The following is a 14,653-nucleotide window of genomic DNA, read 5'->3' as shown; positions in this document are numbered from 1 at the left end:
AAACAAACATGTGGGAAATCAGTTAACTCTGTGTCATTTCTGGTAAGATTTAGGGGGATTTACTTTTACCATACATAGATGGCTACTGTATTGGCAGGGGTGATAACAGGGCTTTTTTTTCTTCCACTCATCTGGTCTTGGTACAAAGGAATACGGCCAGGGAAGAAAAATGGAGAAAGCATCCATATTATATATGGCAATATTTCTTAATTTTTAACATCAATCTGCAAAACATTTGTAGCGGTCCAAAGATGATGAATGAAAACAAACATAACTCTTAAATAAAAAATCCAGGTACCAAAGAGCAAAATTTAATGAAAGCCAAAACTGTTAAATATGGTTTCTTGTTGAGAAAAATGTCAATGTCTTTAAGGGTTCCCCCCTCCCCACCACATTATTCTATATTTAAGAAAAGTGTAGTAAAAATACATATTACAAGTTAACATTTCCCCTCTTCTTCTGAATCATTCTTCTTTTTCTGCTCCCACCCTTCCACTGATCAAAAACATTTCAAAGATGAGTCTCATGTCCTAGTGTTACAGGCATTTGTCCTATCATAGAAGGCTTCTTCCCACAAACCCATCTAACTGGCTGGCTCAATTGTCAGATAGGTCTCTTTGATTCCTTTGCCACAAAGGCAACTGAGGTTTCTCTCTCTCTCTCTCTCTCTCGCTATCTCTTTCAAAGTTTTATGGGCTATATTTTTTATTCCATACAGAAGAAAATCCTTGCACTCTGCTCCCATTGTATTTTACGGTGTATGACAGTTGTGGGAGCTCTGGAAAACTCTTGTGTTCGAAAGAAAGATCGGGTCTCTTCTTGGACATCCAAAAGATCTCTTCATCAAAAACAGGCTTAGTTTTGTGAGCCGTGCACACCATAAAGACACACACAGAACTAAACTCAAAATGTAACCAAAGCAGACATAAAATTAAAAATAAGAATTGCACACGGAGAACAAGACCCTGAAGAGCTATTATCGGAGGCTGAGATCTGAGCCATGACAAACAGCTGGATGGAAGATGAAGACAAAAAGGCTTCCAGCAGCACGGAGAGAAAACAAAACAGGCACTAGGCATGCTGTGCCCTCTGAAGGGGATCTGCAGGTTCTGTGCTGCCAGTCTTATGAAGATGTCGTCTTAAGATGAGTGGAAGAAATTGATGGAACAACATAGTGCTGAATGGTACAATCAGTTCCTAGAAGCCAGTCTTTAATAGTTTTTGAAGCTTCATAAGCACAGAAAGTCATGTATGGTAGCTTATTTGTTTAGAGCCACTTGCCAGTCACACACACACATTTTTTTAAAGCGACATCATGATGGTCCCCACAACAAAGCCATTTCAGTCCGTAGCCTCTTATCGCATCCTTCTGCTTCCATTCTATGTTACAGTCTCCTATTTTACACTTTTATGTTACACACAGGTCTCAGATATTAGATATAACAAGTTGCTGTTATACTGATGGGTTTGCACTGGCACTTGGAGGAAGATTTAGCCCCTTGTAAAGTCTGGAATTAACATCCAGTCATGGGCAGATGCATCTGTGAGGACAGGAAATCGCCAAGGAAGGGTTGGGCCTCTTCCAGACCTACGATGGAGTAGGAGATACTTCCTTTTAATGGTTTTTCTTCAGGGCAACGTTTTCCACTCTGTTCGAGTAGTTCACTGTTCACGGTGGTGATATCACACACATACGCACACGCACACACAAATGAAGCTTTTGTTTCAATGTAGATGTCAAGGAGCACATGACTGGGAGAAATACTGCTAGCAAGTCTGTTGTCTTGTGCTTTGGACAGCTCTCTGGATTTCAGTTTTTCATTGCGAGATTGGGTTTTATATCAGTAGCAAGTAGGGTACCAGCTGGTCAGTTCTGTGTGTTCCACTTCCCTTCACGATGATGGATGAGATGGAAACCATGTCTTTTGGCTTTTCTGCAAATGATACTGCTGGCCAAGATTTGATTCTTGAAACCGATTTTGCTTTTTAACTGTGGCCAGTTGCAAGCAATTATTATGGAAGGCTGGATCTAGGTGAATATTGGCATCTTGTTGTGGAAACTTTTTAAAATTATTACTTTTTGGTCATCATAAATATAATGTAGCCCACTTATTCCATGGAATGTCCATCAGATCTGGCTTACAAAGACTAATAAACCAGATGTATACAAAACAGCCCTGATGTCTATCATTAACTGGTGGTGAATGGTTTTCTACTCAAAGATCACCATGGAAAGGAAACCTTACAGTAGTGTGGGAATGAGGAAATGGCTCTTGAAAAGGCAGTGAGGCAGTGAGGGATGATATGTGATCTATAGATATATTGATATTTTGCATTTTCTAGAGGAAACAGCCATGGTCATAGGCGGCTGCTGACCTGTCCTTGTGGTAGCCTGTCAAATTCCCATTTTGGGGACTGATATTTCCCACACTCACAACATTTAAACTTAGACAGCCACTTTCAAGCTCAGGAATACAGGTCACATTAACCTCTGTTTAACTAGGCTCTCCCAAATCCAGATACAACCACTGGCATCCCATTCAGAAGTCTTCCTACTCCTTTCTGCATGTTAGGCTTCCGCTTCAACTGCCTCAGAAATCCTTCATTCAATAGTGGAATTCTCTGTCGATGGCCTAGTTAGCTTTGTCGCAACAACTTTAAAACACAGTAGAGTCCTGTTGTCTCAGAGGAATTGTTCCCACCCACCCCCTTTCACTGTTAGTAGCGCAGACATGTATGGTTTGCATCCCAAACTAAACCTGATTTTAAACTTTTGAGCAGGGCAGGGCTGAGATCACCCTGACATCACGGGAATTAGTAAGAAAAATATATATATTGCACACACTAAGAACTTATTAACAACCAAGTTAAAAACAAAATGGCGCTGTCTTCCTCAGTGTTCCTGTAACCGTGTATTCAGGGATGTCTCCAAATTTTGTTCAGTCCAGTTGCCCTCTCCTTATTGCAGTACAGGTCATGCTTTCTGCCTGTGGATTTACTGCAAAATAAACACATACACACACACGAACAAACAAACAAACAAAAACAAAGGAAAATGAATCTGGTTTCCTCTAAAAGATCCAGTGCATTGTCCCTCTTCTTGAACGGTTTGGTTTTTAGCACTGGAGAGGCTGGGATTAGGGAGACCCTGCTCTCACCCAGAATATCCATCAAGGGTAATTATAATCCCGTTGCTCCCAGGGGTGTCCCAGAGCTGTGACCCATGCATGGAATCTCCTGCATAGTTTGGGGAAAATCGTGGCTCACCACCCGTCCGTTTTCTCCACTGCTGGTTCCTGCCGCAGATGCTCTGGGAAGGGTTGATGTTCGTATGGCTTCATTGATTGATTGCTGTGGGATCAAACAAAAACCCTTTTTAAGAGAGACAAGGGGGGTCTCCCCCTGTCCTTAGCAATGGCTGGGCATTTGTAATAGACAACATTTTATTTCTTCAGTCTAGCCTAGTACTCTTGGATCCCTTCCCTGTCAATTCTGCTTAGAAATGAACAAGTTATGCAGGCATACATATTCAGAGCAAACACATTTTTTAAAGTCATTAATATTTATTCTATCAGAATTTATTTTCCCTCTTGCTCAAAACACCCACATGTGAAGAACATATCTTAGGGTAGAAAGTTTGCCACTGTGGTTTTTTTTAAAAAAAAAACCATCTAAGGTGGTCCAATGGAAACAGTTCAGTTATCCCATATCTGAAATATACTTAAGACATGGTTAGGGGAAATTGTGTTCTTCATAACCCTAATATGGATATTTGGTGGACTGGACAAGACCAGCGGATGCTTAATCATTTCTCCCTCCTCCCATTTTTTCCCTTGCAAAGCCTCACTCTTCCCCACTAGTTTTCAGCATGTCACCCGCTTCCAGCTCCCAAACTGAAAGAAGTGCAACAAGGAAGTTGACTTTGGAAGGACATTTGGGTAGCTGGCAAGGTTAGCAACATGAACCCAATTTGTAAATATTGTGATAAGCATTGACCATGATGTAGAGGTAAGCATGATGTAGAAGAAAGTCTTAAAACTTTCTTTTTCTCTCAGGGCACACAAGTCCTTTACTGGTCAGAATTGCTTATTGTCATAAGGATAAGAGTGAAAGATCACAAGAGTGTAATGAATAAGCTTTTCCACATAGTTGTCTCTCCTAACACAATAAAAACTGAATTTGAAGGGTGTTTTCATATACAACAGAGCAGGACTTGGGAATCTCTGGCCCTCCACATGTTGTTGGACTCCCATCAGCCCCAGCCAGCCTGGCCAAGAGTCAGAGGTAATGGGAGTTGTAGTCCAACATCCTTTTAGAGTGCCACAGGTTCCCCAGCAGTATAGGCTAAACTTGAAGTGTAGTGCAACTGATAGACAGTTAGGCATGAATATCAGAAACCAGGTTTCAATACCAATCAGCTTGAAAGTCACTGGGCAAGCAATAATATATCTCAGCCTAACCTATATCACAAGGTGGCTGTGGTGTTACAGGTATATTGCCTCTCTAAAATCTTTGCACCTTAAAACCCGTTTCCTCATTTGTGTATTAACTGTGAGATATATTCATGTTATACCTGGTTAATAAGGACAGAGTTACTTTTAATAAAAGGAAAAGCCTGGTGCCATCTGGCATTCGTTTCTACAGTTGTGTACAAATTAAAATAGTTGTCAGCTGACTGTTATTTGCTGTTCAGATTCCACCTGAAGAGTTGGTTTGCACAAGCTTTCCTTTCTTTCTTTTCTTATTTTGTGGTTAATGGGTTGAGAAACTGAGTGGAAGAAGGCAGAGGAGTGCTGGAAGGAGAGCGTTGATATTTCTTTATGTATTCATGCTCTGTAGAAGTGTAATTTCTTTACAAAAAATGAATAACAACAAAGACAACAAATGCACAACCATTACTTTGGGTATGTCTTGAGTTCACAGATCATGGGACCAAGATGGCAGGCAAAGGCTATGTCACTCTAAGGCTTTGGAATTCCTTACAAATGTAAACAATTCTGCACTTAAAGTACTGATTCAGAATTACAAAGCTGAATGGACAATCATAAAATATCCCTGCTTCTGCAAAGAAACTCAACGGTGGTTCATTGGATTGGGAAACAATGACTTTTCCACACGGGGCAGAGAGCTAATTTTAGAGCTGAAATCTTCGCATGGGTTAAATGTGACACCATCAGGAGGCTTCACAAAAAGTGACCTCATTAAGCATGAACCTGCCCTGAAGACCTGCTTTTGTGATGTCTGAGAATATTTTCTCTGTCATAAGCAATGCAAGGCTGCTTAGAGCAATCCCAAATGTTATGGTATCCTGTGTCATTTAGATGAACAATTGCCTTGTAATGGCTCTGTAAGGCAAGTTGTTCAAGGCTACATAGTAAATTTCACACCTGAGTAAGGATTGTGCACCTGAAACTTGTGGATCTTTCCTGTGCAACTTGTCTCTTAGATATTTCCCCAGCGGTGCAACAAAAGGAATCAAATGGACCTTAAACACTTAGGTGGCTGGGGATGCAGCAAAGGATTCTCTCTCTCCCTTTTCCCCCCAGAATGACTTTCCAATACCAATTGAATAGCCATGGCGAGATATGATTAAATTAGCCCAGAGCAATCCCATTTTAGCAAGGACAGAGAGCCAGATTACCTGGCCTGTTTTTGTTCTTAAACTCTGTTTCAAACCAGGTTAGGTTTTGTGTTTGTTAAGAATGCTGGAAACATAGGCTTCTACACATGTCCCACAACGATTAATTCTGGCTACAAACTATTTGCAAATTCGCTCTTACTCAGGTCTTATACAGCTGAACACTAAATAGGCCAGGGAAAATTCATTTCCTTGGCCTTTAAATATTGACGTTCTACCCTAATAGCCATCCTAGTCTGGATCCATTCCTAAAGGAATATTAGGAGTCTGGCTGGTATCAGAAAGAAGGTGTGAAAGGCCTGTGAATGTGTTGCCACCTTCATCCGTTTTGATTCACTTCTGGACTTGTAACAAAACTCGATTAAGGCAACCAGCATGGCTAGTCCAAGCCCACCGATGAGGATGTAGAAAACACCGGCTACGTTGCTGAGACTCAAAGCACTTGTTTTGTCCTACAAGAGAAAGGAAAAGGGAGAAGGGATGTGGGAGGGGGAAACATGCTGTTAGCACAACACTATTCTTCAGAACAACGACACAAAGTGCTACATATGAGACAGTAAGCCTGGGAAGCCACCACTTGTTTTAAAACACACAGAAGACATTTCAACTTCCCTTCTTTGCATCTGAATATTCTTCCCCCACTGAACACACAAAGTTGATTAAACACTTCAGTGGCTTTGCAACTCTTTGGGAAAGGTGTGGACTAGATGTTTTGAATCATCCTTAAATACTTATGTGCCCTCAAATGCCTAGGGACTTTCAATTATTGATATAAAAAAATGTTATCTACTGTGAGCTGACATTTTGCTAGTCTCCAATCTTTTCCTCTCCTAAAATAACTCACTCTCTTGGAAATGCCTATTCCTTTTCTTCTTTGATTGTTTCCCCCGCAACTTCTGTTGCTGAGCAACAAATCAAAATCACTTGCTTTATTCTCTTCTGACATGGCCCTCCCCCTTTGTGCAATATCCAGGTTGCAGTGACACTGAAAAGGTGCTCGCCATAGACATGCATTTGATTTCTATTCAAAAAAGCAGTTATTATGTGCCTAAGTTCAGTTGATGCATTAAAAATATTTTTTTTTATAAAGGAGGGCTATTAGTCACCTATTGGTCATCTTTAGTGTTTGATGTCGATTGCAAACTTATTTTAAAAACACCCAGTAATTAATCTGCCCCTGTTAAATATATAGGTATAATTCTTCCCTATTTTACAAAGGTAGAAGCTGATCTGTAAAGGCATTAGCAGCACAGCAAACATTGGTGTCTAATGTGACAACTATTCTATACATTTGATTCAGTCTGAGTTTTAGTTAGTTAACTAGTTTCACATCTAGTTAACAATATGCAGACCACAGATATCAGATGGTTGCTGGGTTTACCTGAGGTAAATAGTGCTTGAATAGGCTGTTCAAGTCAGAGGTACATTTCTACAAGCGATTATTGAATCATAAAAGTTTAACATAGAACAGTGTTGTTTATGTGTGTACCTCAGTCAGTTCCTGAATTTTCAGCAATATGGTTCCAAGACCATATTACACCTTTCAAATAAAAAAGGGACTTTGTCATGGCTGTCATAAATATCAGGTTCATGTCATTAATGCAGCCGGCAAATGTAAATGTAAGATAAAACCCGACAAATATTATAAAGTTTGATAAAAGTCGACACACATACTCTGTCCTGAAACTAAATGATTCAGAATGCAGCAAATATGTGTCAAAATGTCCGCCATATTCTAAAATGTTTGTCTGCTTTCATTAACTGATAGTGGTCTTTACAAGTAGGAATATATATATATTTAAAATGTTTAATCTTGCTCCTCTTTTCCGGTTCAGCAGCAGGGATGCTTGCCTTACTTTTACTTGCTTACCTACTCAGTTCTCTCTCAATAAAACACAGCTAGTTCAAAGTGTATGTTTCAAATGCTAAAGCCTATGGATTGAATCACAAATCTGTGATCTTTAGATACAGCCAATTCTTCTTTTGCAGGGGATACTGGAAACATATGCTGTGCTTTCTGAGATCTCTGCTGTTGTTAGAATCCATCTCAAGGGATAAAAGCTTGGCAACTTTATGATGCAACTTTTCGTGGTTCTTTCAAAAGGAAGGTGGAAATGCAACACCCTTGTCAGATTCGTGTTTTATTTATCATTTTCGATTTTGGTGTGAGTTTTTAGTATAATCAGTTATAATGTATTCATTTATAGGCAAACTTCTAGTTCCCTCACACAGCCTCGTTGTAGCTTCATCATAACCCCAAAGCTATATGACCTATAAATTCAAATTATAGTGTTGATTTCTGACAATGGAGCTTACCATGCAGATACCTTTGGCATGGAGTATTTGTTCTCCCCTCTCTTCTTTATGCACTGAAATGTGAATGCTAGTAGACTGCGATCCTTTATTATATTGGCTTACTCAGTCCTTCAGAACCCTAAAATTCTGAGATGGAAATAAGAATCTCTGCTCCAGAAATGAGCTCAATGCACACTCAACTCTTCTCTAGCCTTTCCCATGCTGATGAACCATTAATCCAGATTCATCTTTCATGCATTTTCTAGTTGTAAACAGTCCAGCCTTTTTCGAATTATCTATTTTATCACGATTCTGGTGCTCAAAAACCCATCACACTAGTTGCCCATCTGCAGAAAGGGGATATTTGACAGCCGGTCTCCACTTTGAAGATCTGATCATGTTCTTTTCACATTTAGAAGGGTAAATATTAGCTCATGCTTTTTGTTTGTCCCTCCCCCTTCCTCTCACTCACACAAAATGAGAGGGGAAATGGATATTGAATGAGAGATAACATGTTCAGGGTGTGCTGTGTGTGCAAGTTGGGGTTCAAATTTCCTTCTTTCAGATTTCCAAAGCTCTCCTGATAGAAACTTATTCACACATCAGTGCTTTGATTCTTAATGAGCTGCCAATGGGGGCATGTAATTGTAATGGAAATACACCCAAGCTTGAATTACCACACAAGTACAATCAGCAGCAGTGCCATTTATACATCTGCTCAATGTCTATAGGCTGCATGGCACAACTGGGACTCAGAGCCATGATCCTAATTTTCCTTCTTGCTACCACAGTCAAGACAGGCCAGGGTGTGTGGAATGGCATGAAAAATATGGGTTTTGAGGCCGAATGAAGCTTGGCTGGAGAGAAGGAGAGAGAGGGAGTGTGTGTGTGTGTGCACTTGTCAAAAATCCAGTTGTCACAATGTAGATTTAGGCTTGAAACTGCTCCACGGGCATCTTGCCACTTCTTGGCTCTCAGGCTTTCTTTGCTAGAAGGATAGCGTTTCTAATTGCAAAGAGGTTCTCTGGAGAGTGACTATTGTCTTGCAATCACATAGTTCCTTCCCAGCTGGATGTTGGCACCAGGGTCATTGCCACACACTGCAAAGGCAAGAAAACAATTCCAGCTTGCCATGGCTTGCCTTGGCTTCTTGGCTCCAAAAGACCATGCCTGCTGCTTTTTCTTACAGTCTCCTGACTTAATAGCACTAGTAATAATAGAACATGAAGAGAATGGGGGGGGGGGGGGAGGGAAAGGCACCAATCCCTGCACTAACTGCCTGAGAGAATCAAACTCTTTCCCTCAGCTGCAGAGCCTTGCTGTTTGGGCTTTGTGACAGATGCTCTCCCAAGGAGTTTGCCCATCATGCAGCCGGCTTATTAGTGGGAGTGTAAATGTCACAGCGTGTCTCCTGCAGAGGGAGAGTTACATTTGAGGGAAGAGAAGGAGGGAAGAGGAAGATTGGCAGGTGAAAAGCAAGCAAAAAAGCCCATCTTTCAGAAATGTTCCTGGCCTCGTTGCCATGGTGACAAGGCACCTTCCCGGTCTGCTTCTTTTTAACTGGTGGCAGTTTATCCCTCATCCCGTTTCTTGCCATTTTATTCTGCTCTGACAGGAAGAAAAGAAAACTCTTTAAGGACCAAGTTCCCTGACTCCCTTCTCACCTTAAGGGGGTTGACAGAAAGCACCTTTGCACCACTTAGAAGGAGGTGGAGGAGTTTGATGTTGGTCTCTGGAGCAAAAATGAGTATGTCAGGCCAATATAAAGCATCCTGCATCCACCTCAAGAACAATGCCATTTGACATGGTCATTTAGGGACTTCATATTTGGAATTTACAGAGGTGCCTTGCACCTTTTGTTTCGTGAACAGCCAATTCTCTTTTCTAATGTGGGAATATATTCCTCAGAACTCCAGATTCTGGAAATTCAGTCTTATACAACATGTGTATGCAACTGCACGAGATATACAAGGGAAGTAAAACATGTGACAGTGCAACCCTATACCTGTCTGCTCAGAAGTATGCCCCATTTTACAGGACTTATTCTCAGATAAAGTGTGTTTAGGATTGCAGTCTTAGCTGCTGAAGTGCGAAGTGCTTATTAGTATTCATGAGTGGTGTGAAAGAAAAGAAAACTGAGAAATTTGGAAAGCAGTAACAATGAAAACTAGATTTTATTTATTTATTTATTTATTTAATTTAAGGAAACTTCCTGGTATGCAGAGAACTATGTAATATTTAACATTATGGTAACATTAATCTTTACCCTGTAAAATAAACAAACGAGTCTTACAGCTCAGAGTAAAGCACCTTCAGCTCAGAGAAAATCCATTCATGGCCATGTAAGAACTTGTGGGCTAGTATAGTTCTGCCACTGACTGTGACTGTGATATAAAGCTTTTTAAAGCTCCACTCTGGGAAGATTTTCCCTCATTTCCCAATAGCTATGAAGTCAGTGTTGTGTTCATAAGGACATGACCTGACAAAGACTTGTGTTTATAATTACATGTTTTTAACTTCCAGTTTATGCTTCAGGTTCTGGCAGGTTATTGTGCAAAGGGAATGCTTTGTCTGAGGGGCAACACTGTGGAAAGTTTATGCATAATATTGAAACTAGGAACTTAAGCTGGACTTTAATGGGACTACAGCTGCAAACCCATGCATGCTTACTTGGGAGTGGGCCTCACTGAATACAATTAAAAATATATATAAAATTTTGCATATTCATCTTTAACCCTAATCTTTGGACTTGATTAAGAGTCTGTGGTCGGAGTCTGTGGTCCTTGATGCAGTCCCTCATACTTAAATCAAGGGAACAGAAATGTAGATCTTGCCACCCACTCTGTTATTATTAGACCAAGCTACATGGTAGATATATTTATTAACAGTCTATTTTGCTTATATAATTTAAGTTGGAGAAAAGCATTTCCTTCTATTCTGAGCTTCTAGTTAATGCACATGTTACTTTAAACCACATGAGGACACTGTCTAGTAAACCTGTTTGTAGCATCTTTGTCTGTTAACCCCACCCCTGAAAACTGAGCCATTTCTCCCAACTTGTTGAGACAAGATGTCTGCTATTCTCTCTCTCTCTCTCTCTCTCTCTCTCTCTCTCTCTCTCTCTCCAACCAAGATAAATCTGTTCCTGCATGAATGAAGCCTTTGAACTCCAGAAATTGTAAGTGATCATTTCAATCTAACTCACCAAAGCTGCAAGCTCTCATAACACATGTAAGCAATAAAATGACCGGATGATTAATTTGTTGCTAGGACTGAGTGAAGAAAATGTGGCTGTCTTACAGAGACAACAACGCAAACTTCCTGCTGCCACTTCTGAGGGTCTGTGGAGTGCTGAGGCCACCACTGTACCTGCATTCCAGCCACTCATGGTGGCAGTAGCAGGTGTGGGCAGGCAGACTGGGCCTTATATGTGCACTAGTTCCAGGCTGGTACAGTCTTTGGGCCCACATCAGGCCTGATGCTCACCAGCACTGGCTGAGAGAGTATCTTATGATCCATAGACCCCATGTCAGCTCAGAATTGCAGTGTCCTTGGAACACCCAATTTCCAGGAATCCCTCAGGGCTCTGCTGCCAGGGGTATCACTGGCAGCTCTTTTGCCTGCCCATTTGAGTGGCAGTGGAAGGTGGAAGTGGGAGGTCTTGGCTAGTGGAGTGATGCTCGAGTTCTTTTGCCATTGGTGGGTGGAAGAAAGCTGGATAAGACATCAGAAGCAAGTGGAGGGAAGCTCTGCTCAATGCAAACTCCCCATAGCCCAGTGTGAGATGGGTTTGGATCGCAATCTCTTTAGGTAGAAGGGAATATATGGATTGAATAGATTAGATTCTATAAAAATGGAAAAGCCAGCTAGATGTTTTGTTTAAAAATTCAGCTCATTAAAAAACACACATATAAGCTGAAATGTAAAAAAAAAAAAAAGTTTCTAAACACATTTGCCTACATATATATTGCACAAGAGTTGTACCTTTTGGTCTTCCTACACCTAATTCTACTCAAGATTTAGCAGCTGAAAAATCCATGTAACATCTGTTATCTTTTGAAATTGGGACTTTTATGTAAAGTATGACAGTTGTGAAAGGGATGACAGTCTACAAGACCCTCATTAAAGAAAATTAAGTGCAAGAAGATATTGTGTATGAGTTGTAACGTGATTGTGTCTGTGGTTAAGCCATGTATTGTAGTTCCAGTTTGTGCCTGAGGGTATGTATTCCCATATACATGTTTGTGTTTTTGTGTGTGTGTGTGTGTATATATATACATATATATATATATATATATATATACCGGTATATAAATGGGGATGAACACCCTGATTTGCATCATGTGACTCTACTGGTAAGTACCTTATACATTAATCAGCTCACAGTTTCTGTTTCCCCACTGATGCGCACATATGGCTTCTTGTATTGCTCAGCTTACCCATGTGCAACAGCACTCAGTACTGACCTACGTAAATGAAGGATGGATGAGTTTGTTCTGCTTGCAGGTAGCAGAATCCAGTAAAGGTTGGGGGAGATGCAGCAGCTGTTTTATGCATGCAGATTCCCTACTCCACTGGCAAGCTGGTATCTGTGTCAAGTTCTCTGAACTGCTACATAGCCACATGTGTGAGGCTGTTAGAATGCAGTGGACCCACCTGGCAAATAGTGAGTTGCATTGAGGATCCACTTGGGGAGCATTAGATGGCAACGTAGAATAGGTGTCAACTCCCTGGGGCCTGGGTGCCCAAGCACCCACAAAATTCCCCATGAAGGCACCCACAAAGTTCAGTACCAGGGCCATGCACGCTGCATGGCACCCACAGCCCCAGGCTCCCACAGTCGTAGGGCCAAGTTGGCACTCCTGCCATGTAGGTACTCTAGTCAGTGGCTGGATTCTGTAAACAGTTCACAATAAGTGCTATCGGCCTTCAGAACTTGCTGTATGTATGTATGTATTTTTAAGGAGAAGACAATGGTCAACATTTGATGTGTACCTCCATTTTTATATTGATCTAATTTTGCTGTGTATTAATTCTTCTTAATATTAACCTTCCTTTCTTCAGAGTTTCCTATTCACATGGTTCTGAGCTACAAAATTTCCAGTGCTAGGTTTTCTTTTCTTTCCCCCCCTCCCCCTTTCCCTCCCTCCTTCCTTCCTTCCTTTCTTTCTTTCTTTCTTTCTTTCTTTCTTTCTTTCTTTTTTAACCTCTTGCATTTATTCATACATTTTCTCAGCAATCCCAGCATGCAGAATTAATAGATTTTACACACGGAGGGTCAAGAAGCTCTCACAAACCTCATGAATAGCCACGGTGATGTTTACATGCAATTCACACGTTTGGCTTCATCTCTATAAGAACATGCAGTTAATGTGATCCACACTGACGTCGTAGGATTCACGTAAACCCCTGTGCCCCTTTCTGCTCTGCTCTCTCATTCTAGTGTGTGGAAGGCGACAGGAAAAGAGATACAGTATTGTAGTGGTTCTGAGTTCTGCTGCCGCTGCTTGTTTTAAATGGGATCAGTGCCACAAGGATTTTGTTTGGAACACAGTAGCTATGGGGTTTTTCTAGCACTGATAAAGGTGGCCTATTAGCAAAGGCACCGAAAAAGCCCCCGAAAGCACATAGCTAAGTAGTTACTCTTCATATGAATGGTAATTGCTGAGCTTTTTGTAACATTGTGGGAGATGAAAAAATGTCTGAATTTAACAGGAGATTCTGCCCAGGGCATCTAAAACCCAGTACGAGGGGGGCTATTAATGTAAAAGTAATATTTTGCAGAGAAGAACAGAATTTGATTCTTTTGTCAACATTTTGCATGCTCATGATACTGTAAACAATTTACAGACCAATAGAGCAGGGACAGGCAATCAAAACTACTGGAAGGAAAAAGCATAACTTTCTTCTTATCCCCTCTTCCTCAAAATCTTAGAAAGGTAAGCAGTTTTATCATTGGTTAAAGAGATAAATGTTTTGCGAAATATGGAATTTCAGGTTTTTGAAAAAGTTTTAGGGACAAGAGTGCCTACCAGGAGTCCTTCAGATATTGCCGGACTGCAGCTTCCATCATCCCTGACCATTGGGCCATGCTGGCTGGGGTTGATGAGAGATGGGAATTCAATAACACCTGGAGGTTAGGCACCCTGCTGTAGTGTTTGCAACCATATATTTGGTGAGCACAGTAATCAAAAGAGTCTTGGCACTTAATCAGCTAGAGCCATGATCAAGAGAAAAGAGGAACATTGACAAGTGCTTTGAATCTATTGGCACATCCTCCAACACTGTGAGGAAAGGGCATTGGTTTGATACCCTAAATGGCTGCCCCAGTGTCACTCCCCACAGAACACTGTTATCTGTAGTTTTATGCAGTTGGAGTGGCTTGCAACAAGGAGTATCCAGTATGGGGGTATAACGTCCTTGAATGAAGGAGAAATCCAATCTTACCAGGCAGCTGGTCTGGATTTTGGAGAGAATTCAGTATCTAAACACAGTGGAGTCCATCTCTTCCTCAGGTGTCAATAAAAGGGCTAGTTTTTCAAGTGTGATTCACCTAATAAGTCTTCCCTGTATTATCTGTCTGCTCACTGAATTCATCATTCTGCTTTGCGTCAAATTTCCTGAGTCATACCCATGGTAGTATTTTCTGTTGACTCTTCACTGATGTCTCCTCCAATTTTACACTTTCTTCTCTATCATCTCTCCCTCTCTCTCTCTTTC

At 40.9% G+C, this 14,653-nt stretch overlaps 1 protein-coding gene across 6 annotated transcripts in view; it reads right to left on the bottom strand.

Annotated features, from left to right (window-relative positions):
* Positions 1-289: 289 nt before the first annotated feature.
* The window catches only part of GRIA1 (glutamate ionotropic receptor AMPA type subunit 1), a 198,688-nt gene continuing 184,324 nt past the window's right edge, over positions 290-14,653 (bottom strand). For 2 of the 6 annotated variants that reach the window (XM_080988006.1, XM_080988007.1), the window contains exons 15-16: positions 5,956-6,090; positions 290-3,372 (exon numbers count right to left, since the gene is read on the bottom strand). In XM_080988006.1, coding sequence (XP_080844132.1) covers positions 3,181-3,372; positions 5,956-6,090 — 327 coding nt within the window. In that variant the 3' untranslated portion in view covers positions 290-3,180. Of the gene's footprint in view, positions 3,373-5,955; positions 6,091-14,653 lie in introns of those variants that run through there. The other 4 variants (XM_080988008.1, XM_080988009.1, XM_080988010.1 and 1 more) reach the window with 4 other exon arrangements.

Source organism: Podarcis pityusensis (assembly GCF_964106645.2).
Source record: "Podarcis pityusensis genome assembly, chromosome: 2".
In the NCBI taxonomy this organism is placed as follows: domain Eukaryota; kingdom Metazoa; phylum Chordata; class Lepidosauria; order Squamata; family Lacertidae; genus Podarcis; species Podarcis pityusensis.
The sequence above is the reverse complement of the archived record's forward strand: the minus strand, read 5'-3'. Positions and strand labels throughout refer to the sequence as shown.